The 26,225-nt window shown below is 36.5% G+C and overlaps 1 protein-coding gene and 1 pseudogene across 5 annotated transcripts in view; both read left to right on the top strand.

Moving 5' to 3' along the window:
- The window catches only part of CRY1 (cryptochrome circadian regulator 1), a 120,209-nt gene that overhangs the window by 66,198 nt on the left and 27,786 nt on the right, over window positions 1–26,225 (top strand). For all 5 annotated transcript variants that reach the window (XR_003519699.2, XR_003519700.2, XM_027592210.1 and 2 more), the window contains exons 2-3: window positions 3,281–3,389; window positions 25,947–26,089. Coding sequence is in view for 3 of the 5 variants with exons in the window: in XM_027592210.1 (XP_027448011.1) it covers window positions 3,281–3,389; window positions 25,947–26,089 (252 nt within the window). In the remaining 2 variants the exon portion in view is untranslated. The remainder of the gene's footprint in view (window positions 1–3,280; window positions 3,390–25,946; window positions 26,090–26,225) is intronic.
- Window positions 11,893–12,009, top strand: LOC113923182 (annotated as a pseudogene).

The following is a 26,225-nucleotide window of genomic DNA, read 5'->3' on the forward strand; positions in this document are numbered from 1 at the left end:
AAATACTAGGAAAGAGAGGACCAAAAATAATAGATAACAGGTAATTGTGCTTATTATGGATCAGGCACTGTTCTGAGAGCTTCACATATATTAGTTAATTTAATTCTCACAACATGCTGTGATATGGGTCCTGTTATTATCCCCGCCATAAACATAAGGAAATTAGAACTTTATAGGATTGATTGAAGGATAGTAATTTGTTGCTAGAGTTGTTAAATTATGTGATATCCATGTAATGGAATAGTATGAAACCATCAAAATTGATGCCATAGAGGTGTGTCTATTGCTTTGAAAAGATATTCACTCTGTATTAAACCTTGTTTATAGTAGATACAGTATTTCTCAGTTTGTTTTACTCTGAAAGAGTGTATGCTCATTATCAATTTTATACCTTTTATGAAGTTTAAAAAAAAAAAAAGCTTGTTTCTCTCATCTTCAGTCCCACCCGAGATTCCCACTCCCCAAAGATAGCTATTATTAACAGCTTGGTAAGTATTCTTCTAATAATTTTGTTATGTACATATAACATAAGTAAATATGTACAAAGTAAATTTTATTGTATGAAAAAAATATATGCGTTTGGTTTTAGAAGTCACAGTACAAAGGTACAATGTTCTTTTTTAAAGTATCTATACTTGGGGGCGCCTGGATGGCTGTCTTTAAGTGTCTGCCTTCCGCTCAGGTCATGATCCCAGGTCCTGGGATCAAGCCCCACATCGGGCTCCCTGCTCCATGGGAAGTCTACTTCTCCCTCTCCCACTCCCTCTGCTTGTGTTCCTGCTCTCGCTATCTTTCTCTCTGTCAAATAATTAAAAATTTTTTAAAAATCTTTTAAAAAAATAAAGTACCTATATTTAAGTCCACTGTACTTCTCTAATTTTTATGTGAAATTACAATGATACAAATGATAACATCTGTGGAAGAAAAATATCATACTATGGAAGAAAAACACCATATTTAAATATATCTATTCCTTTGTTTTATGCAGTACCGAAACAAAATTAATTCTTTGGTTGCATTTTCCATTGTAAGACATTGCTTCAGTTCATATCATTCTCTCCAGTGTTTGGTTCATAGGGTGTTTATTGAAAAGTATTAAGAATGCTTAGCCTGTGAACAAGAAAGGGAAAAATAAAAGGCCAATTATTAATTAATCCAGGTTTATTCATTTTATGCATTAATCAGGTTTTTTTTTCTTTTCCCATTTTTTCCTATCTATCCTTGACCTGCTTGTACCATATGGAAACGTTTCCATTCTGAAACTAATGGCACAAAAGAGATTTGAGAACTATCTGAGCCCTGGATTATTCTTCCAGGACATTTTAGTTTTGTCCTGTTTAAGAAAACTTAAAATTGCTAGTTCATTCAACCTCTTAATTTTTTATCTGACTGCTATAGTGTCTAAAAACTCTTTTGCCAAGCAAATACATAAAACTAGATGTTTCCTAATAAACATTTATCACCAAACATGAAATATTATTCATAGTTATGGATAATTTTATAAAATTCAGGTACTTTTGTATTGGTGTAAAAACAACAACAATCTTCTCCCCCAGAGTGTTTGCACATTTGTAGTGGTAGGTTGGGGTAGGGGTCAGAGTTAGGGCGATGGCTCCAAACCCAAACAGAACAGGGGTGAGGTGAAATATAAATGTGAAGATAGAAAGATTTGTTTCCTATTTGTTTAAAGACAATTGTGCAACTTCCTAAAGGTGATATGTTGGGGGATACCTGAGTGGCTCAGTCGGTTAAGTATCTGCCTTCGGCTCAAGTTGTGATCCCAGAGTCCTTGGATCAAGTCCCGTGTTGGCTCCTTGCTCAGCGCCTGCTTCTGTCTCTGCCTGCCGCTCCCCCTGCTTGTGCTTTCTCTCTCTCTCTGGCAAATAAATAAATAGAATCTTTAAAAAAAAAAATAAAGGTGATATATGTAGTCATGAGTCTTCATGAGTCCCCACACCCATAGAGATGATGACTCCTAAATAGAAAAGAGTATCAAACTTGACTAAGTATACTGATGTCAGTAATAACTACAACTGTAAAAAATTAACAAAACTTTCTTGATGAAATGATAGTATCAGAATAGGCAAATGATCTGAACAGCCTCCTAGAATAATGGTGTCTGGTAGAACTTTCTGCAGTGATAGAAATGTTCTTCACCTGTGCTGTCCAATATAGTAACTAATAGGCACACATGTGGCTGTTGAGAGGCCTTGAAATACGGCAAGTGTGACTGAGAAACTGAATTGTTCATTTTGATTTAAATGGCTATATGTGCACAGTGGCTACCATATTGGACAACGCATTTCTGAAATGTGCCTTTTCATTCGTATTAGCTACTCCTCATAAGTAAACACAATCACTGTTCTCAGAGAACACATGGCCTGTGGAAAAGACAGACACATATTTAACCTTAAGTTCAGATACATGAAAGAAGCAGAGTAAAGAAGAAATAAGGTATGTCCAGCTGAGGGGAAGAGAGTCTGGATGAAATGTTAGAAATTAGCATGAGGCAAATAGTGAGGTTGAATTTTCCAGGGATGACCTCTCTTTCAGATTTGCTCTTGGAGACTGCTCCATTTCTTCACAGTAAAAGATGCACAGGGAGCAGTCTTCTGGTACTACCCCAGAATTTCTCAACATATCTATCATGTGTAAGCCTTGTTGGTACTTACTTCATTGAGAAAAGTCCACCTGTCTCATGGAATTTTTCTTTTTTAATTAACCTGGTGTTCAGAGTTGTGCCACATAATTTCATGTCTATTTAATCAGTTTCTTTAATTAGATAAGAAACTTGAATATAGACATGTTTTCTCTCTCATAGATGATTACAGTATCCCCTAATACTCAAATTCTTAAATTATTCACTTGCTCAGAGTGATTAAATAGGATATTTCCATTTTTTTCAGGAGAAAAATGTTCTAGATTTTTCAAGGTGGCTTTTCTGTTTGAACTTGAGTTCATTTCATCAATGAAACAATGAAATCAATTCATTTAATTTATATAACTTTTATGCTTACCAATTAAACCTTGCTAACATTCACTCACTATTATTTAATGGAAGTTTAATTTAGGAATTTCATTAAAATACTGAGAAACTTGTAATAAGAAAATTGTAAGTATGATTTCTGGAAACAGTAATTTACGGATCAGTTAGAAAAAATAAGATAATAGGTAATAAAATTATGGGGTTGGCATGTCAAGTTTTAGAATAACATGATTTTGTAATACTTTATATCTTCTAAATATACGTGTTTAAGAATTTTAATATTTTTCTCTGTAGATTTTTGCTTCAATGCCTTGAAGACCTTGATGCCAATCTGCGAAAATTAAACTCTCGTTTGTTTGTGATTCGTGGACAACCAGCAGATGTGTTTCCCAGGCTTTTTAAGGTAATCTGAAAAATCTTTGCATAAAATAATCATCTTTTTTCAGAGAAGACATGTATTTGATAAGTAAAGTATTTGAGGTAATTTAAAGTATGGGAAATATAAGTATTTTTAAATAAAAATTTTATGGGTTTTTTTTAATTTATTTAATAAAAGCTTCACATGGTAGAATCAGAGCGAAAAAGTGGTTTACAGTAAAAACTTAAATCTTACTTCTGCCTTAAAGTGCTAGTTCCCCTCCCAGAAGTAACAACTACTACCAGTTTCTTGTGTATGCATTAGAAATATTTTTTGCATTAATAAGAATATATATGTGCATGTGTCTATATGTGTGTATACACACACACACACACACACACACATACATATAATACCTGTAGGTCCATCTGTGTGTATAAATTTGCATTTTTGTGTATGTTAACATCCCCTTCTTAACAACCGAGATAAGAATGCACTATAGGGGCGCCTGGGTGGCTCAGTCGGTTAAGCGTCTGTCTGTCTTCGGCTCAGGTCATGATCCCAGAGTCCTGGGATTGAGCCCCGCATCGGGCTCCCTGCTCCGCGGGAAGCCTGCTTCTCCCTCTCCCACTCCCCCTGCTTGTGTTCCCTTTCTCGCTGTGTTTCTCTCTGTCAAATAAATCAATAAAATCTTGAAGAAAAAAAGACACCCTATATTTTATACCATCTGTGCCATGCTTTATTCACATGGCCATGTATTTTAGAGATTGTTTCCTACTGCTCCCTCAGTCTTTTAAATGGCTTCGTAGTATTCCATTGTGTAGGTATGCTGTGATTTCTTTAACAAGCTTTCTACTGAACATGTGGTCATTTTCCACAGGCTTTTGCTAATACAAATAATGCTGTCAGTGAACATCCTTGTCCAGACACAAATATCTTTGCTTACATGTGCTAGTACATTTTTGGCATAATTCTTAGAATTTTTTGAGTTCAAGGGCTATAATGAACAACATGCTACTAATAATACAAAACTATAGTTTTGTGGGTTTTTTTTTTAACTTAAGGAGAATCTTAAATCTCCTGGTTTTATGTCTCCCTTCTTTTTCTTTTTTCTAAATGAAAAAATTTGTCCTGGAGAGGTTGAAAGAGTTGACTAAGGTCATTCAGCTAGCTCATGCAAGTGCTCACTGGTTATCTCTTGTTTATCCATCCCTTCCTCTTTCCTACCATTAGAATTCCTAATGTATATCAGCTTTTTTTTTCTTTTTCCTTTCCTTTTTTTTGGCAGCTGTTTGATTCATCAAATTTTTTTGATAGTAATGCTCCTATTTCTAATGCAGAAGAGAACAGTTCCTTTCCCTGAATGAAAATGTCCCCAGTGCTGGGAGTCAAATAAAACTACCTAATCTTTTTCACTGGTATGAAAGAAACCTTTAATGTTTAGGATTTGGCTAATGCAGCAGTTTTGGCTAGTGAAGAATTACTTTATCAAAGTATGTTTTACTACTATGGCTACTTAGAATCAGAATTTAATCTAGGTACATGGAAGAATTCTGAGTAGAAAACACATCAGCAACAATGGTGTAGTAGTTTATCAACAACTCATGAGTGTAAAAGTGTATGTATCTCTAAATCCATGTGCTATAAGTAAAATGAATCCTAAGAGGACTTTGTTGCTTTAAAATAAAGCTTAAACAACAAGTGTTTAAGAATATGGAGAAAAAGGAACCCTCTTGCACTGTTGGTGGTAATGCAAACTGGTACAGCCAACTATGGAAAAAGATATGGAAATTCCTCAAAAAGTTAAAACTAGAACTACCCTATAATCCAGTAATTGCTCTACTGGGTATTTACCCAAAAAATATAAAAACTAATTCAAAGGCATACATGCACCCCTACACGTATAGCAGCATTTTTTTACAATAGCCAAAGTATGGAAGAGTCTAAGTGTCCATTGACAGATGAATAGATAAAGAAGTTGTGGTGTATTTAAACAATGGAATATTATTCAGTCATAAAAAGGAATGAAATCTTGCCATTTGCAACAATATGGATGGAGCTAGAGAGTATAATGCTAAGCGAAATAAATCAGAGAAACAGATACCATATGTCATTCGTATGTGGAATTTAAGAAACAAAATAAATGAGCGAAGGGAAAAAGAGAAAGAGATCAAAAAACAGACTCTTAACTATAGAGAACAAACTGATGGTTACCAGAGGAGGGGGGTGGGGGTAAGGGGATGGGTGAAATATGTCCACATAATTATATGTGATGGGGATTAAGGAGTGCCCTTGTGATGAGCACTGGGTGATATATAGAATTTACTCTGAAACTAATATATGACAGTATATGTTGAATATATTGGAATTAAGACCAAAAAATAAAATAAAATCACAAAACTTTTACTTACTTGTTTTAAAAAAATTGTTTTAAGGCAGAAAATCTTTTATGTTCTTAGTTTTAAGTTTTCTTCTACCTAAATTAACATTGGATTAAACTACCTACCGTCTTTAGATGCTTTCCCGGTCTTTGTAAATTTGGCAGAGGAGCAATGATTTCCACATGAGCCATAAAATACAGATACATGAAACACATAAGGCATATAGAATGCTTACCATTTTATTCTGATTTTTCCTTGGGCTATGTACTATGCAAAATGCCACTTACGAAAACTTCCTTTCAGATTATATACTATGTCTAGAGCCGGAGAGGGAATTAATTGCTCTTTTTAAATTGCATTGATGTTTTTATTTTTACTTTTTGTTTGGAGGTGCTATATGCATGTGTTTAAAAAAAAAAAAAAGCCTACAAGGATATACAATAAAAAGCAGGTCTCCTTCCCACCCCTTCACCCTCACACACCTGTTTCTCTGAGGGAAAAGATTCTTTTGTAGGTAACCAGCTGACTCATTTACATTATTGTCTCTAGTTTTATTATTCTAGTACAGAAAATGGAATTTTTAATAGGTAAGTAATCCTATTTCCCACATGGAAGGTAAAACTGTTTTAGACCTGATAACAGTGCTTTAGTTGATTGGGATGGTGAGAGTGGTTCCAGTACTGATGTCTAGTATATATCTTCTCCTCTCTATAGCATTCACTTATTCTGTTTATATTGAGTAGATTTAGGGATGAGGTCAGAGCATTTTTATTTTTTTTTATACACACGTATTTACATATATGTCTGATAAACTGTTGTTTTTTTCTGATGTGTTTTCTACTTAGAATTTTTCCCATTTAAATTCTGAACTTAATATAGGACTTTTTTTTAACTTTTTTTATGTTCTCAAGAAATGATAAACTTAGCAGACACTAATGTAGGCAAAACTTGGATACACTATTAATCATATGAATCTTACTTAAATTATTGTTATGCAGATAAATCTTGCAGCTTCCCCATTTGGTGCCAGAATGGTAAGCTACCAAGACCATGTACATTCTAGGCCCAGCAGAAACTTTTAAGAGTTGAAACATTAAAACATTCTCATTAGGGCACCTGGGTGGCTCAGTTGGTTGAGCAACTGCCTTTGGCTCAGGTCATGATCCTGGAGTCCCGGGATCGAGTCCCGCATCGGGCTCCCTGCTCAGCGGGGAGTCTCCTTCTCCCTCTGACCCTCTTCCCTCTTGTGCTCTCTATCTCTCATTCTCTCTCTCAAATAAATAAATAAAATCTTAAAAAAAAACCATTCTCATTATATTCAAGAAACAGGAACTAAAGTCTGTATAGATGGACTCACTGAAGTGTAACAAAATGTTCTGTTCAAAATCTTAGAATAAATCAAAGAACATCTAAAGCCACTAATATTTCACATGCATAAAATTTGTGTTATGCTTTTTGAGTTATTTTGGATTCTTGCCTTACTTTATAGTACATGCTCATTTGAATGAGAGAATTCATTCAACAGGTCTTGATTGAGTGCCTACTATGTACAAGCCAGAGTTCAAGGTGGTGTAGATATACTAGGGAACCAAATAGAAGATATTCCTACCTTGGCAGAGCTTCTATGATAGGGGGAAGGAGGGAGATAATAAAACAAGTAAATATGCATATCAGGTGGTGCTAAAATAAAGTGTGGAGTATTAAATGCCAAGGTGAGGGGAGGGTAATTACTTTATATGGAATCATGGAAGGCCTCACTTCTAAGATGACATGTAGCAAACATGTGAAGGGACTGAGCCATGCAAATATCTGGGGTGTGATAATTGTGAATTCACAACATTTTGCACCTTGTTCCATCAAATGGTCGCATTTAAATCTGGGGTGGTCATATAACTTATTTTGACCAACTGACAAGGAAGACATTGAGTTCCAAATTCTAAGCTTCAAGCAACCTTGAAGCTTCTGCCTTTGCCCTTTTGGAATGCTGCTTGTATTGTGCAGGGAATATGGGCTAGAATATCAAATTATGGGAGACCATGTAGAGATGGAAGGCCAGTTAACAGCCAGCACCAAGATCTGAGATGTGGGAGAGAGATTATCTCAGATCCTCTAGGCCCGGCCAAGCTGTCAGCTGATTGCAAACTCATGGGTGAGTCCAAGTGAGACCAACAGAAGCACCATCTAGTTAATTGACAGACTTGTGAGAATCTGTCATTTTGAGCTGCCAAGATCACTGCAGCATGGGGAAAGAATGTTGCAGGCAGAGGGAGCAGTAGTTACAAAGGCCTTCATGTGGAAGTATGCCATGACTTGTTTAGGAATAGCAAGAAGGCCAGCATGGCTAGAAGCAGTGAGTGAAAAGGAGAGAAAGGGTCAGAGAGGTTGCAAGGAGCCATATCACAGGACTTTATTTATAGACCATATTTAAGAGTTTGTCTATTACTCTGAGTGAAATGGAATCCATGGCGATTTTTGAGTAACATGAGTGACATGATTTCACTTACATTTTCTTTCCTTTTTTTTTAAATTTATTACTGAAGTATAATTGACATACAGTGTTACATTAGTTTCAGGTATAGAGCATATTGATTCAACAGTTCTATCTATTACTCAGTGCTCACCATAAGTATAGTCACCATCTGTCACCATACAATGTTACTACAATATTATTGACGATATTCCCTATGCTGTATTTTTCATCTCCATGACTTACTTATTTTATAACTGGAAGTTTATACCTCTTAATCCCCTTCATCTATTTTGTTCATCTTCCCACCCACTTCCCCTCTGGCAACTACCAGTTTGTCTTCTGTATTTAAGAGTCTGGTTTGTTTGTTTGTTCATTTGTTTTGTTTTTTTAGATTCCGCATATAAGGAAATCATATATTTGCCTTTTCCTGTCTGACTTATTTCACTTAGCACAATAGACTCCAGGTCCATCTGTGTTGTTATAAATGGCAAGATTTCATTCTTTTGTGACTGAGTAATATTCCATCATATATATGTATATATATATATATATATATACACACACACACACATGCACACATACTACATCTTCTTTATCCATCCATCTATCGTTGGACACTGAGGTTGCTTCCATATCTTGACTATTATAAATAATGCTGCAACAAACATAGAGGTATGTATATTTTTTGAATTAGTGTTTTCATTTTCTTTGGGTATATACCCAGTAGTAGAATTTCTGGATTATATGGTATTTTTAATTTTTAATTTTATGAGGAACCTCCATGTTGTTTTCCTCAGTGGCTGCACCAATTCACATTCCCATTAACAGTGCATCAGGGCTCCCTTTTCTCCGTATTCTTGCCCATACTTGTTATTTCTTGTCTTTTTAATACTAGCCATTCTGAGTGGTGTGAGACAATATCTTATTCTGGTTTTGATTTGCATTTCCCTCATGATGAGTGATGTTGAGCATCTTTTTTTGTATCTGTTGCCCATCTGTATATTTTCTTTGGAAAAATGTCTATTCAGGTCCTTTTTAAATCTAATTAATTAACATATAGTATATGATTAGTTTCAGACATAGAGTTTAGTGATTGATCAGTTGCATATAACATCCAGTGCTAATTACATTAAGTGCCCTCCTTAATGCCATAAGAGACTCTTAACTATAGGAAACAAACTGAGGGTCCTTTGACCATTTTTAATCAGATTTTTTGGGGGGAATGGTGTTGAGTTTTATTAAGTTCTTTATTTTGGATATTAATTCCTTCTTGGATGATATATCATTTACAAATATCATTTTCCATTCAGTAGATTACCTTTTTGTTTTGTTGTTTTCCTTCATTGTGTGAAAGCTTTTTATTTTGGTGTACTCCCAATAGTTTAATTTGCTTTTGTTTCCCTTGCCAGAGGAGAGGTCCATAAACATGTTGCTAAGGCTAATGTCTCAACAATGAGAAGAAAGTGAATATGCCACAAAATTGTAGGTTTTTTTTTTTAACCTGCTAGAGAGTTGAGGACACAGAGAAACCTAAATTTCATAAAGAGATGAGCTTTTCATAGGAAAGAGACTCATGTCTATATCCATGGAGGCACAGCAGAAAAAGAAGGGAATCCACTATAGTTGAGAGTAAAAAGAAACCAGTCAAAATTTACCAAGCTTTTCACGGTCATGCATGGACTGACATGGCAGATTAGAATTCCAAGAAACCCTGGTCACAGTCAAGTTCATATGCACTCTCTAGTTCTTTCCTACAGTACTTTTGTGGCAATATACCAAAGACTGGGGCAAGGCAGAGAGCTGAGAGAGATCCCTCATTGAAGTGCTGCTGGGCATTCACTTAGTGCAAAGTAGCAGTCCACTGAAGCTGGGACAGCAGCATGTCTCCAGACACACAGCAGGACAGACAGAAAGATGTCTCCAGAGGTTCAGAAAATTGGGGGACAGGGCTGGAAAACAAAGAGAATTCCCCAGCAACCATAGAGCTGATGGGTAGACAGCAAAGCAGAGAGAGATATAGAGTTTGTAAAGCTATTGACTGGGCTGTAAAGCCATCTAGAATCTTGTCTATGCTCAAATCCCGAGCCCTGTTGAAAAGTCTGGATCCTACCCTCAAAATATTTGAACCCCAGTGGTGAATGGAATTTAACAAAAGCAGCAACAAAGCCAAGTCCCACCTCAATTACAGATTATAGTAATTCAAATTCTAGCAGTAAAAGCCAAGAGTATGTGCTTTTTTTAGAGATAAATATTATTTGTTCCATTTCTATTCTTTATACCATTGTCTGTCATATAATCAAAAATTATGAAACAGAAGAAGCAGGAAAATGTGACTTGCAATCAAGTAAAAAAAAAACAGTAGAAATAGTCGCACAGTTGATGCAGATGTTGGGATTAGAATAAAGGACTTTACAATAATTATGCTATAGACATTAAAGAACCTAGTCAAAGATGAAAAACGTGAATAGAAGATAATGTTAGTATAAAAATGGAAACTATTTAGAAGAAGGAAATGAAGAGTTCATTCATTGGGCTTTTCCAGAGTAGACAGAGCAGAAAAAAGATCAGTGAACTTGAAGACTGGCAATTGAAATTATCCCAACTGAAGCACAAAGAGAAGGAAGTGTTTTTAAAAAGGGAACAGAGTGTGACACTAACCTAACATATGTAAAACTGTAGACCTAGAAAAAAAAGAGGGGAGAGAGATTGGGACAGAAAAAAAATGTTTGAAGAGATAATGATTAAGAATTTTCTAAAATTGATAAAAGATATCAAACCACAGTGTCAAGAAGTGCGACAAAACCCCAAACAGCATAAATATAAAGAAAACCACCTCTTGGGGCACCTGGGTGGCTCAGTCGGTTAAGCGGCTGCCTTTGGCTCAGGTCATAATCCCAGGGTCCTGGGATCGAGCCCCGCATCAGGCTCCTTGCTCGGCGGGGAGCCTGCTTCTCCCTCTCCCTCTGCCTGCCTCTCTGCCTACTTGTTCTCTCTCTCTATCTCTCTGCCAAATAAATAAATAAAATCTAAAAAAAAAAAAAAAAGAAAACCACCTCTTGTCACATCAAAGTCAATAAACTGAAAACCAAAGTTAGAAAATTTTATAAGCAGCCAGAGGTGAAAAGACATATTCAGGGAACCACAATAAGAATGTTGGTGGCTTTTTTAATCAGAAACCATTGAGTCCAGATGGTAATTGAATGACATCTTTAAAGAAATACACACAGGACCCCTGGATGTCGACTCTTGGTTGGGTGTTGACTCTTGCTTTAGGCTCAGGTCATGATCTCATGGGTTGTGGGATTGAGCCCCGCATCAGGCTCCTCACTCAGTGGGGAGTCTGCTTGAAAGATTCTCTTCCTTTGCCCCTCCCCTCACTTGTGTACTCTCTCTCTAAAAATAAATCTTAAAAAAAAAAAACAACCCTACAGACAACTTTGTTAACTTAGCAAAAATATTCATTTAAAAAAACAGAAGATAGTGATGCCTGGGTGGCTCAGTCAGTTAAGCATCCAACTCTTGATTTCCGTTCAGGTCATGATCTCAGGGTAGTGCGACTGAGCCCTGCATCAGGCCCCACATTCAGCGGGGAGTCTGCTTGAGAATCTCTCTCTCTCTCTCTGTCCCTCCCCACTGGTATCTCTAAAATAAATAAATAAATCTTTAAAAAAAAAAAAAAAAAAAAAAGAAGAAGGTAGTCTAAGGCTATACCACCCTGAACTTGCCTGATTGTTTGATCTCAGAAGCTTAGCAGGGTTGGGCCTGGTTTGTACTTGGGTGGGAGACTGCCTGGGAATACCTGGTGCTATAGGCTCAGATAGATGATAATATATAGATAGATAGATGGATAGATAGATTAGATAGAGATTTAAAAAGGTAAAATGACATTTGCAGGCAGACAAAAATAGAATAATTCATTTCCAACAGATCTATACTGTAAGAAAGACTAAAGGAACTTCTGCTAGGTGAAAGGAAGTCATTCTGGATGAAAGACAGGATCTGCAAGAAAGAGGAAAGAACACATAAAGATATGGGTAAAAGTATAAAAGACCAACTTTTTAAAATTTTTAGTTATGTATATTTATACATTCTATTCTTTAAAAGACTGTTGACAGGTTAAAACCAACTAATAGCAGTGAATTGTAGGAGATAATATCAATATTAAGGGGCTTGTAACATATATAGAAATAAAATTTATAACAGGATCACACCAGATGGGAGCAAAATAAATACAAGTATCTATAAGTTTTTATATTATTCAGTAATAATATATGATTTGTAGGTAGACAGTGATAAGAATGTATTGTGATCTAAAATAGCATAAAGAGCTATTTTAAAAAAGTTAATAGAGGAGTTTAAAAAGGAATACTGAAAATATTTGACTCATTTAAATGAAAGCAGATAGGTGAATTTAAGCTCAACTATATCAATAATTTTATTCAGTGTAAATGGTCTACTTTAAACTTGCCATTTAAAAGGCACAAGTTGTCAGACTGGATGAAGAATAAGCAAGAACCAACTATATGCTGATTAGAAGAGACATTTTAAAAATATGAAGAGGGGTGCCTGGGTGCCTCGGTCAGTTAAGTGTCCAACTCTTGATTTTGGCTCAGGTCATGATCTCAGAGTCATTGGAAGGACCTTGGGCTCCTTGCTTAGCAGGGAGTCTGCTTAAGGATTCTCTCTCCTTCTCCCTCAGCCCCTCCCCCTGCTCTCTCTTGCTCTAATTCGCTCTAAGATCAACAAATAAATCTTAAAAAATATAAATAATAAAAATAAGAATATGAAAAAAATATGAAAAACAGGAGATACAGGTTTCCAGTCATGGAATGAATAAGTCACAGAAATAAAAGGCACAGCATAGGGAATATAGGCCATGATATTGTAATAGTGTTTTATAGTCACAGATGGTAGCTACATTTGTGGTGAGCATAGCATAACATATAGAGCATTTGAATCACTATGTTGTAGGTCTGAAACCAGTATAACATTGTGTACCAACTCTACTCAAAAAAAAATTTTAATTAAAAACAGTTTGAAATAAAAAAGACTGAAAAAATATACTTTGCAAATAGTAAGCATGAGAAAGTAGAATTTAAGACAGAATTACCAGAGATTAAGAGCAATCTTACATCAAGAAGATTTAACTATTATAAATGTGTATGTACCAACTAACAGCATAAAAATATGTGAATTTCTAACTCTTATTGATAGAATATACAAAAATTAATAAAGATATAGGTGATATGAACAATGCTGTCAACCAATTTGGTATACTGGTATTTGCAGAACACTGCACCCCAAATCTACACATTCTTTTTTAACACATATGAAATATTCACTAAGATAGACCATATGTTCAGCCACAAAACATATCAATAAATTTCAAAAAACTGACATCTTATAGAATATATTCTTTGACTTCAATAGAATTAAAATGAATAGCAAGAGAATTGCAAATATTTATAACTGCTAATGAAAACTATACAAAAATTTATGGGATTCACAACATACTTCAGTTAAAAAATAGTGTTACTATTAGGGTAATTTCTTTAAAATATTAAAACTCAACTTGCCATTAAAAAAACATGGGATTCAGCTACAGCAGTGCTTAGAGAAAAATTAATAGCTTTCAGTACTCTATTAGAAAAGAAGGAATCAAAGAACTAAGCTTCCATCTTTTTAAAAAGTAGAAGAAAAAAACAAATCAAACCTATAGTATAGGAAGTAGAAGAAAGAAAATAATAAACAGGAATGGAAATCAATGAAACAGAAAGCAAACAATAGAGAAAATAAATTGCAGTAATCAATTTATTGTCTCTCAGCTCTAATCTAACCTACGTCCTGCTTTGTGATAGTGAAGCTGGATGCTGTCAACATTTCTCCTTTGTCAGCTGGCTTGATAGTAGGTTTTGTTGAGAGATGGTGGTAGTGGTTCTCTGCAAAGTCATAGTAGGACAGAAGGGGCTTTCCGTTTTGGTAGCCTTGTTCTCTTCGCTTTTTTCTTGGTGCATTAGCTGGCAGCTGAGCATGTGGGAGACCCAGTAGTATTTACCTCAGCCTCCCTTCTGGACAAGCCCCAGTCTAACCACACCCTCTGGCAAATTTCCCTGCCCCGTGATAGGCCACTTCCACAGACCGGCTCCAGCTTACCTACACCCTGCAGAAAGTTTCTCGGCCACCCAGTGTGCTGTTCCTATGAACCAGGTCTGGCTTTGCCCTTTGGCAAGTTCCTTCCCTACAGGGAAGGTTTTGTGTTACTGTGGCAGGAGAACCCATGCACTGAGGTGTGAATCTCAGTGGAGGGTTCTTTTTTTCGAAGTTCTTAATTCATTATTTTCTTATTTTCCCTCCATTTAGTGGTGGTAGTAGTGTTCCGCAATTGCTAATTTTGGACACCTTGGACAACAGACGCCACATAATGTAATTATAAATTTTCTAATAGCCACATTTAAAAAAGTAAAAAAAAACAGATGAAGTTAATTTTAACAATATATTTTATTTTTAAAAATATATATTTTATTTAACCCAGTATATCAAAATATTTTCCTTTCAATATGAAATTATTAAAATTTTAAGCTATTTTAACCTTTTTTCATATGAAGTCTTAGAAATCCAGTGTATATTTTATTCTTAGAGCACATTTCTATTCCAACTAGCTACATTTCAAGTGCTCAGAAGCCACTTCTATGGCTACTGACTATCTACCCTATTGGAAAGTGTAACCTTAACTCCTCTTTTACTCCTTGTCATTGTTGACCACGTTTTACTTGCTAATAATTCTTTATATTAAATTTTCCCTGTTCAAATTTCTGATGTGGTTTCTGTTTCCTGACTGAATCCTGATTGATTCAGTCAGCAAAGCCAAAAGCTGGGGCTTCGAAAAGATTAAATTGATAAACTACTAGCAATCTTGATCAGGGTGAAAAAGGGAGAAAATCATTTTTCCAGAATAAAAAGGGGACTATCACTAGAGATTCTCTAAATTTTAAAAGCATAATAAAGGATATTATAAACATATTGCCAATAAATTATGCAACTAAGATGAAATGATGAAAAACTTCTTGAAAGTGCAAGTTATAAAATTCTCAGGAAAAGAAAAGAAAAAGTGAATAGCCCTATATCTCTTAAAGAAATTGAATTTATAATTGAAAGCCTTCCCATAAATAAAACTCCGGGCCCAAGAAGGCTTTAGTTGTGAATTCTATCACGTATTTGAGAAAGAAATCATACCAGTTTTATAACACTTTTCAGAAAACATAGGAAAATGTTGGGAACACTTCCCCAAAACATTTCTTTTGTGAGACCAGCATAACTCTAACAGCAAAACCTGATGAAGAAATTTTAAGGAAGAAAAATAGCCAAATGTCCCCCCAGAAACAGACTCAGATATACTTAACAATATATTAACAAATTGAAATTAGCAATATTTTTAAATAATACTATATTAGTTTAGCCAGGGAATACAAAGTTGGTTCAACATTATAAAAATCAGTTAAGGTGATCTTTCCTATTAGTAGAATATAGGAAAAGCTATTATGATGATCTCAATAGATGAAGAAAAAGCACTGGATATAATTCAACTTCCACTTATGATTTAAAAAACTTTAAAAAAACTAGGAATAGAAAATTGGTAAATGTTAATTTGATAAAAGTTGTCTTAAAAACATAGCGAATGTCATTCTTTTTCTTTTTAAATTGTATATTTTTTTATTATGTTAATCACCGTACATTACATCATTAGTTTTTGATGTAGTGTTCCATGATTCATTGTTTGCATATAACAACCAGTGCTCCATGCAGAAGATGCCCTCTTTAATACCCATCACCAGGCTAACCCATCCCCCCACCCCCCTCCCCTCTAGAACCCTCAGTTTGTTTTTCAGAGTCCATAGTCTCTCATGGTACATCTCCCCCTCCGATTTCCCCCCCTTCATTCTTTCCCTCCTGCTATCTTCTTCTTTTTTTTTTTTAACATATAATGTATTATTTGTTTCAGAGGTACAGATCTGTAATTCAACAGTCTTGCACACTTCACAGTGCTCATCATAGCACATACCCTCCCCAATGTCTATCACCCAGCCACCCCATCCCACCCGCCACCACTCCAGCAACCCTCCGTTTGTTTCCTAAGATTAAGAATTCCTCATATCAGTGAGGTCATATGATACATGTCTTTCTCTGACTGACTTATTTTGCTCAGCATAATACCTTCCAGTTCCATCCACGTCGTTGCAAATGGCAAGATTGCATTATTTTTGATGGCTACATAATATTCCAGTGTGTGTGTGTGTGTGTGTGTGTGTGTGTGTGTGTGTGTGTGTGTGTGTGTACATACCACATCTTCTTTATCCATTCATCTGTCGACATCTTGGCTCTTTCCACAGTTTGCTATTATGGACATTGCTGCTATAAACATCGGGGTACACATACCCCTTCTGATCCCTACATTTGTATCTTTGGGGTAAATACCCAGTAGTGCAATTGCTGGATCGTATGGTAGCTCTATTTTCAACTGTTTGAGGAACCTCCATACTGTTTTCCAGAGGGGTTGCACCAGCTTCCATTCCCACCAACAGTGTAGGAGGGTTCCCCTTTCTCCACATCCCCACCAACATCTCTCATTTCCTGACTTGTTAATTTTAGCCATTCTGACGGGTGTGAGGTGGTATCTCATTGAGGTTTTGATTTTGGATTTCCCTGATGCCGAGCGATGTTGAGCACTTTTTCATGTGTCTGTTGGCCATTTGGATGTCTTCTTTGGAAAAATGTCTGCTCATGTCTTCTGCCCATTTCTTGATTGGATCATTTGTTCTTTGGGTATTGAGTTTAAGAAGTTCTTTATAGATATTGGATACTAGCCCTTTATCTCATTTGTCATTTGCAAATATCTTCTCCCATTCCATCGATTGTCTTTTGGTTTTGTTGACTGTTTCTTTTGCTGTGCAAAAGCTTTTTATCTTGATGAGGTCCCAGTAGTTCATTTTTGCTCTTGCTTCCCGTGCCTTTGGCGAGGTTTCTAGAAAGAAGTTGCTGTGGCTGAGGTCGAAGAGGTTCCTGCCTGTGTTCTCCTTTAGGATGCTGAAGGGCTCCTGTCTCACATTTAGGTCTTTCAACCATTTTGAATCTATTTTTGTGTGTGGTGTAAGGAAATGGTCCAGTTTCATTCTTCTGCATGTGGCTGTCCAATTTTCCCAACACCATCTGTTGAAGAGACTGTCTTTTTTCCATTGGACATTCTTTCCTGCTTTGTCAAAGATGAGTTGACCATAGAGTTGAGGGTCCATTTCTGGGCTCTCTATTCTGTTCCATTGATCTATGTGTCTGTTTTTGTGCCAGTACCATACTGTCTTGATGATGACAGCTTTGTAATAGAGCTTGAAGTCCAGAATTGTGATGCCACCAGCTTTGCTTTTCTTTTTCAACATTCCTCTGGCTATTTGGGGTCTTTTCTGGTTCCATAGAAATTTTAGGATTATTTGTTCCATTTCTTTGAAAAAAGTGGATGGTATTTTGATGGGGATTGCATTGAATGTGTAGATTGCTCTAGGTAGCATTGACATCTTCACAATATTTGTTCTTCCAATCCATGAGTATGGAATGTTTTTCCATTTCTTTGTGTCTTCCTCAATTTCTTTCATGAGTATTTTATAGTTTTCTGAGTACAGATTCTTTGCGTCTTTGGTTAGATTTATTCCTAGGTATCTTATGGTTTGGGGTGCAATTGTAAATGGGATCTACCCTTAATTTCTCTTTCTTCTGTCTTGTTGTTGGTGTATAGGAATGCCACTGATTTCTGTGCATTGATTTTATCTCCTGCCACTTTACTGAATTCCTGTATGAGTTCTAGCAGTTTTGGGGTGGAGTCTTTTGGGTTTTCCACATAATGTATCATATCATCTGCAAAGAGTGAGAGTTTGACTTCCTCTTTGCCGATTTGGATGCCTTTGATTTCTTTTTGTTGTCTGATTGCTGTGGCTAGGACTTCTAATACTATGTTGAATAGCAGTGGTGATAGTGGACATCCCTGCCGTGTGCCTGACCTTAGGGGGAAAGCTCTCAGTTTTTCCCCATTGAGAATGATATTCGCTGTAGGTTTTTCATAGATGACTTTTATGATAGTGAGGTGTGTACCCTCTATCCCTATACTCTGAAGAGTTTTGATCAAGAAAGGATGCTGTACTTTGTCAAATGCTTTTTTTGCATCTATTGAGAGGATCATATAGTTCTTGTTCTTTTTTTTTATTAATGTATTGTTATCACATTGATTGATTTGTGGATGTTGAACCAACTTTGCAGCCCAGGGATAAATCCCACTTGGTCATGGTGAATAATCCTTATGTACTGTTGGATCCTATTGGCTAGTATTTTGGTGAGAATTTTTGCATCCGTTTTCATCAGGGATATTGGTCTGTAATTCTCCTTTTTGATGGGGTCTTTGTCTGGTTTGGGGATCAAGGTAATGGTGGCCTCATAAAATGAGTTTGGAAGTTTTCCTTCCATTTCTATTTTTTGGAACAGTTTCAGAAGAATAGGTATTAGTTCTTCTTTAAATGTTTGGTAGAATTCCCCCGGGAAGCCATCTGGCCCTGGGCTTTTGTTTCTTGGGAGATTTTTGATGACTGCTTCAATTTCCTTAGTGGTATTAGGTCTGTTTTCAAGTTTTCTATTTCTTCCTGGTTCAGTTTTGGTAGTTGATACATCTCTAGGAATGCACCCATTTTTTCCAGATTATCTAATTTGCTGGCATATAGTTGCTCATAATATGTTCTTATAATTGTTTGTATTTCTTTGGTGTTGGTTGTGATCTCTCCTCTTTCATTCATGATTTTGTTGATTTGGGTCATTTCCCTTTTCTTTCTGATAAATCTGGCCAGGGGTTTATCAATCTTGTTAATTCTTTCAAAGAACCAGCTCCTAGTTTCGTTGATCTGTTCTACTGTTCTTTTGGTTTTATTTCATTGATTTCTGTTCTGATCTTTATGATTTCTCTTCTCCTGCTGGGTTTAGGCTTTATTTGCTGTTCTCTCTCCAGCTCCTTTAGGTGTAGGGTTAGGTTGTGTATTTGAGACCTTTCTTGTTTCTTGAGAAAGGCTTGTATTGCTATATACTTTCCTCTCAGGACTGCCTTTGCTGCATCCTGAAGATTTTGAACCGTTGTAGTTTCATTTTCATTTGTTTCCGTGAATTTTTTTAATTCTTCTTTAATTTCCTGGTTGACCCATTCATTCTTTAGTAGGATGCTCTTTCATGTATTTGAGTTCTTTCCGACTTTCCTCTTGTGATTGAGTTCTAGTTTCAAAGCACTGTGGTCTGAAAATATGCAAGGAATGATCCCAATCCTTTGATACCGGTTGAGACCTGATTTGTGACCTAGGATGTGATCTATTCTGGAGAATGTTGCATGGGCAGTAGAGAAGAATATGTATTCTGTTGCTTTGGAATGAAATGTTCTGAATATATCTGTGAAGTCCATTTGGTCCAGTGTGTCATTTAAAGTCTTTATTTTCTTGTTGATCTTTTGCTTAGATCTGTCCATTTCAGTGAGGGGGGTGTTAAAGTCCTCCACTATTATTGTATTGTTGTCAGTGTGTTTCTTTGCTTTTGTTATTAATTGCCTTATAAAAGTGGCTGCTCCCATGTTAGGGGCATAGATATTTACAATTGTTAGATCTTGTTGGATAGACCCTTTAAGTATGATATACTTCCTCATCTCTTATTACAGTCTGTTTTAAAATCTAATTTGTCTAATATAAGGATTGCCATCCCAGCTTTCTTTTGATGTCCATTAGCATGGTAAATGGTTTTCCATCTCTTGACTTTCAATCTGGGGGTGTCTTTGGGTCTAAAATGAGTCTCTTGCAGACAGCATATCAATGGGTCTTGTTTTTTTATCCAATCTAATAGCCTTTGTCTTTTGATTGGGGCATTTAGCCCATTTACATTCAGGGTAACTATTGAAAGATATGAATTTAGTGCCATTGTATTGCCTGTAAGGTGACTGTTACTGTATATTGTCTGTGTTCCTTTCTGGTCTATGTTGGTTTTAGGCTCTCTCTTTGCTTAGAGGACCCCTTTCAATATTTCTTGTAGGGCTGGTTTCGTGTTTGCAAATTCCTTTAGTTATTGTTTGTCCTGGAAGCTTTTTATCTCTCCTTCTATTTTCAGTGACAACCTAGCTGGATATAGTATTCTTGGCTGCATATTTTTCTCATTTAGTGCTCTGAAGATATCATGCCAGTCCTTTCTGGCCTGCCAGGTCTCTGTGGATAGGTCTGTTGCCAATCTAATGTTTCTACCATTGTAGGTTACAGATCTCTTCTCCCGAGCTGCTTTCAGGATTTTCTCTTTGTCTCTGAGACTCGTACATTTTACCATTAGATGTCAGGGTGTTGACCTATTTTTATTGATTTTGAGAGGGGTTCTCTGTGCCTCCTGGATTTTGATTCCTGTTTCCTTCCCCAAATTAAGGAAGTTCTCTGCTATAATTTGCTCCAATATACCTTCTGCCCCCCTCTCTCTTTCTTCTTCTTCTGGGATCCCAATTATTCTAATGTTGTTTCGTCTTATGGTATCACTTATCTCTCGAATTCTGCCCTCATGATCCAGGAGTAGTTTATCTCTCTTTTTCTCAGCTTCTTCATTTTCCATCATTTGGTCTTCTATATGGCTAATTCTCTCTTCTGCCTCATTTATCCTAGCAGTTAGAGCCCCCATTTTTTATTGCACCTCATTAATAGCCTTTTTTATTTCGACTTGGTTAGATTTTAGTTCTCTTTATTTCTCCAGAAAGGGTTTCTCTACTAACTTCCATGTTTTTTCAAGCCCGATAGTATCTTTAAAAATCATCATTCTGAACTCTAGTTCCAAAATCGTACTAATGTCCGTATTGAGTAGGTCCCTGGCAGTCAGTACTGCCTCTTGTTCTTTTTGTTGAGGTGATTTTTTCCACCTTGTCATTTTGTCCAGAGGAGAATAGATGAATGAGAGAACAAAATGCTAACAGGGTACCAACGTCCCCAGAAAATATACTCTAAACAAATCAGAAAAGACCTGAAACCGGGGGAAAAGAAAGGGAAAGAAAGAAAAAAGAAAAAGATAAAAACAAACAAAAACAGAACAAAACAAAAAGCAATATGATCAAATATGATCAGGCTGGTGCATAGATCGGTGCCACATGCTAGATTTTGGGTGTATTTTGGTCTGTTAGAAGAAAGTGCCTCCCAAAATTTTAAAGAAAGAAAAACTTATATATGTACAAAAATAAGGGTTAATACAATGAAGGGACGGAATATGACTAAAGATGAAAATTATAAAAGATTTTATAAAAGAAATTGATAAGTTGGTTGAAAAAGGAAAGAGGAGGATTAAAAATAAGAGAATGTGATCAGGGAGGAAACTAGAACAAAGCCATACACTAGAGATTTAGGGTATATTTTGATCTGTTAGGAGAAACTGTATCTCAAAATTTTAAGCATAGAACAACTTATACATATATGCAAAAAATAAGGGTAACTACTATGAAGGGATAGAATACATCTCAAAAAATGAAAAATAAAAATGTTTTTTAAAAAAGGTATTGATAAGATGATTGAAAAAGGGAAAAAGAAAAATTCAAAAAAAAAGTTAAAAAAATTAACTTTGAAAAACTAATGAATCATGGTAAAAAAGCCATGAATTCTTTGTGCAGTATTCCCCTAGCGCTGGAGTTCTGCTGTTCTCATTGATCGGTAAACTTGGTCTTGGCTGGCTGTTCTTGCTGATCTTCTGGGGGAGGGGCCTGTTGCCGTGGTTCCCAAATGTCTTCGCTGCAGGCGGAATTGCCCCGCCCTCGCTGGTCAGGGCTAAGTAATCTGTTCCGGTTTGCTCAGAGCTTTCGTTCCCTGCAAGCTTTCCCTTTGGCTTTGGAGGATGAGAGTGAAAATGGCGGCCTCCCAATCTCCGCCCCAGAGGAGCAGAGAACTTGGGGCCCCACTCCTCAGTGTGCTCCCAGAGAAAAGCCGTCAGTCAGTCCTGTCTCCAGTCTCCAGCCGCACTCCGTGCTCACCCGGCCTGTGACCGAGCATTTCTATCTCTGGCACCCAGCCCCATGTGTAGTCTCCAAACGCAGCAGATCCCTGTGGTGCGCTCTCATGGGGCTCCTCCCTTGGGAAGACGGGGAGTCTGCCCGGATCTGCCGCTTGTTGGGTCCCTGCTGGAGGAGCAGTGGCCCGACTGTGTCGCCGATCACGGTTTATGGCAACCCCAAGCTGAGAGCCCGCTCCTTGGCTCCATCTCTGCAGCCGGCTTCCCTCCTCCGATACCTGGGAGCTCTGCCGCACTCAGGCACCCCCCATCTTTCTGTGACCCCAAGGGTCCTGAGACCAGTGTCTTGCGAGGGTCCCCCCCTCGCTTAGCCACTGGAGCGATGTCCCTCAGCGGAGCCTACTTCTAAAAGTTCCGATTTTGTGCTTCGCTACTCTATCACTTGCCAGAAGCCGACAACGATGGAGGCCCCCTCCCCTGCCGTCTATCCTCTTGAATATGGCCTCGGATTCACTTCTCCGCAGGTCCTACCTTCCAGAAAGTGGTCGCTTTTCTGTTCAGAGAGTTGTTGCTATTCTTTTCTTTGATCTCCTGTTGAGTTGGTAGGTGTTCAGAATGGTTTGATCCCTATCCAGCTGAATTCCTGGGACCAGATGAAATCCAGGTCTCCTTCTCCTCCGCCATCTTGTTCCACCCCCCCCCATGTCATTCTTAATGGTGAAATACTGAGTGCTTTCCACCTAAGATAGGGAGAAAAGCAAGGATATAAAGTTTCACCACTAACTGAAAGTCTTGCCAGCATAACTGGGGAAGAAAAAGAGTAGATAATTAGCTTATCAGCTTATCTCCATAGTCTTTATCATAGCATTCTGTTTTTTTCTACTAGTTATTATGTATTTACTTTTTAAATTTACCTGTGTGTCACCAGTCTTCCTCAGTAAGCTCCAGGAGGGAGGGACCTAGCATTGTATTTGGCCTGTAATAAAGATTATAATATTTGATGTATAAATGAATACATTTAATGTTTGGGGAACCTTCTCCTCCCTAGCTTTTCATTTTTCTTGGGGAGAGATATTCACTAATTTATCCCCAGGGAAGAAGTGAAAGATTTCATTGGTTAGTTTACTAGAAGGAGCTAGGTGAGTATAGCTCAGATTGTACCATTTCTTCTCACTTACTGAGAGCACACATCCTATTCTCTTCTGTGTGATAAATTTTATGGGGGTAGCCCATACTGTAGGGAAGGGAATGCTTATCATTGGGTAGATAAATCTGTTTAATTCAGGGGTGAAATATTAGCAAGCTTACCTGCCTGTAAACCTAATATGTTTTCTCCAGTTCATCTTTACTAGTAATGTGGTCTATATTTTGATCTTTAGGTGTCTGACTTATGTTCTCTTCCTTTTCAAAAGTGTTAACAAACTTATCTTAAGCTCTATCATCTATCTAAAAACTAAAAAATTATTTATCAAAAAAACAATTGCAAACTATTTAGGAAAAAAAGTTGTAACATATATGGCAGGGAAAGGTTGTTATCATTAAAATATAAGGAGCTCTTACAAGTCCATAAGAGAAAAACTCACTGCAATAGAAAACCAAGCAAACATAACCTGCAACTCACAAAAAAGAAATATACAAATGGCTAGTAATAATAGCTGTCATTCATTGAACTTACTGTGTACTATGTTCTTAACAATTTACCTGCATTATCTCATTTAATCTTTCAGCAACCCTGTAACATAATAATTTTTTTTTCATTTTACTGTAGCAAACACATAGTGTTTATTATGTGCTAGGTACTCTCTGAGCACATTACTCACATTCTACCCATTTTACAGATGAAGAAGCAGGCATGAAGAGCTTAGCCTTTTGTGCAAATAGTTGAGCCAGTCTTTGAACTCAGGAGGTCTGACTTTAGATCCTATGTTTTTTAACTACTACTCTATACTGCTTCACTATAAAACAAATATAATGCTTTCCTACTCTTATTTTGTTTCTAAATTTCAAAAACAGTATGTGATTGAACTAACAAATGTGAGCAATGCAAATGTGTAAAATAAAAAATAATTACCTTATTTGCACTCCTAAATTTAAAGGTAACAGCTATTGACAGCTTGGTATGCATTCTTCAAGATGTTCAAGAAAGGAAAATTTTTAAAATGAGGTACTGTTTTTCTGTGTATACCATTTGTATGTGTTAGTGGTTTTTAAAAACCTTTAACATACTACTGGCAAGTGTATGCGGAGCAAGCATTTTGGTATACTACTGATGAGAGTGTGAATTGGTACAGTATATCTGGTGGAAAATTTGGCAGTGTCTGTCAAAATTTTAAATATGCTTATCTATAAATTGTTTTTCAAGGAACTATTTCTAGGAAAAATAGAACAAATGCCCAAAAATGTTTCAGATGCATGCATAAAGATAAGGATATACCCTGCAAGGCTTATAGTAGTATTTTTTTTAACCCACCCTTGGGAACAGCCCTTGTCTAACCTGTACAGGTTTGGAGAATTAGTGTGTTACTATATAGTGATTTAAATAATAGTATACTTAGTTTGTTTTTTTTCTTGTAAGATATATCAGAATAGATTTTAGAATTAAAGTTACTACCCCCATAGGAAATCACAGTTCCCTGAAGTCACGGTCTCCACATTGAAAATCACTATAAGGAGATGTGTACAGAACTTATCAATATAGCACCTGATACTCAATAAATATCTGACATTATTACTATCTCTATATCTCCACAGTTAACATTTTTTGGTAATCAGAAATAAAAAACATAAAACAGAGTACCTCCCCAAAGCAACATATACCATATTAACTATCAAAGGTTTGTGAAAGGGCACCTGGGTGGCTCAGTCAGTTAAGCATTTGCCTTCGGCTCGGGTCATGATCCCAGGGTCCTGCGATCGAGCCATGCATTACATTGGGTTCCCTGCTCAGTGGGGAGTTTGCTTCTCCCTCTGCTCCTCCCCCCACTCATGCTCTCTCTCTCTCTCAAATAAATAAATAAAATCTTAAAAAAAAAAAAGTTTTGTGAAAGACCAATTCTTAGAATCAGCAGACATAAATTCAGCAGACATAAATACCCTCCAGGTATTCTTGTTCTTTGTGAACTTGGGCAAGTCCCTAATTTTTTTTTTTTAAAGATTTTATTTATTTATTTGACAGAGAGAGTCAGCCAGCAGCAGAGGGAGAGGGAGAAGCAGACTCCCCACTGAGCAGGGAGCCTGATACAGAACTTGATCCCAGAACCCTGGGATCATGACTCGAGCCGAAGGCAGATGCTTAACCGACTGAGCCACCCAGGGCGACTAAGTCCCTAAATTTTTAAAATAACCTTATTTGCCAAATGGAGATATCAACCAAAGTGCCAAACTGGGGGTTATTTTAAGGAGCAAATGAGATAATAAAAGTGTAAATTATTTGAAAAATAAAGTGCTATACAAACAAATTTAGTGTAGGAAGCTGGTTTTAAGCATATTACTAGATTGTCTACTGCCTAGTATAATGCCTGAAATCTAGTGAGTGTACATTTCTTAGTTACATAATTCTGAATTTATAAATTGTGTGGTTTCTTCCTTCATATTCGAAGTTTGATTTATGTATAATTGTTTCATATGTAGAGTTTGAGTTTTTCACTTTCTCCCAGAATGTATTGTTATAATAGAAAAATAATTATTAAAATTTGTGTACATTTTTGTTCCTTTTTCTTACTTTAGGAATGGAACATTACTAAACTTTCAATTGAGTATGATTCTGAGCCTTTTGGAAAGGAACGAGATGCAGCTATTAAGAAACTGGCTACTGAAGCTGGAGTAGAAGTAATTGTACGAATTTCACATACATTATATGACCTGGACAAGTAAGTTTTTTTTCTTTTATTTTTTATGGTAAAATACATATAATATTTGTTATCTCAACCATTTTTAAGTGTACAGTTCAGTAGTATTTTAAGTACATGGACAAGGGGTGCCTGGATGGCTCTGTTGGTTAAGTGT

Source organism: Zalophus californianus, chromosome 9 (genome assembly GCF_009762305.2).
Source record: "Zalophus californianus isolate mZalCal1 chromosome 9, mZalCal1.pri.v2, whole genome shotgun sequence".
Taxonomy (NCBI): Eukaryota; Metazoa; Chordata; class Mammalia; order Carnivora; family Otariidae; genus Zalophus; species Zalophus californianus.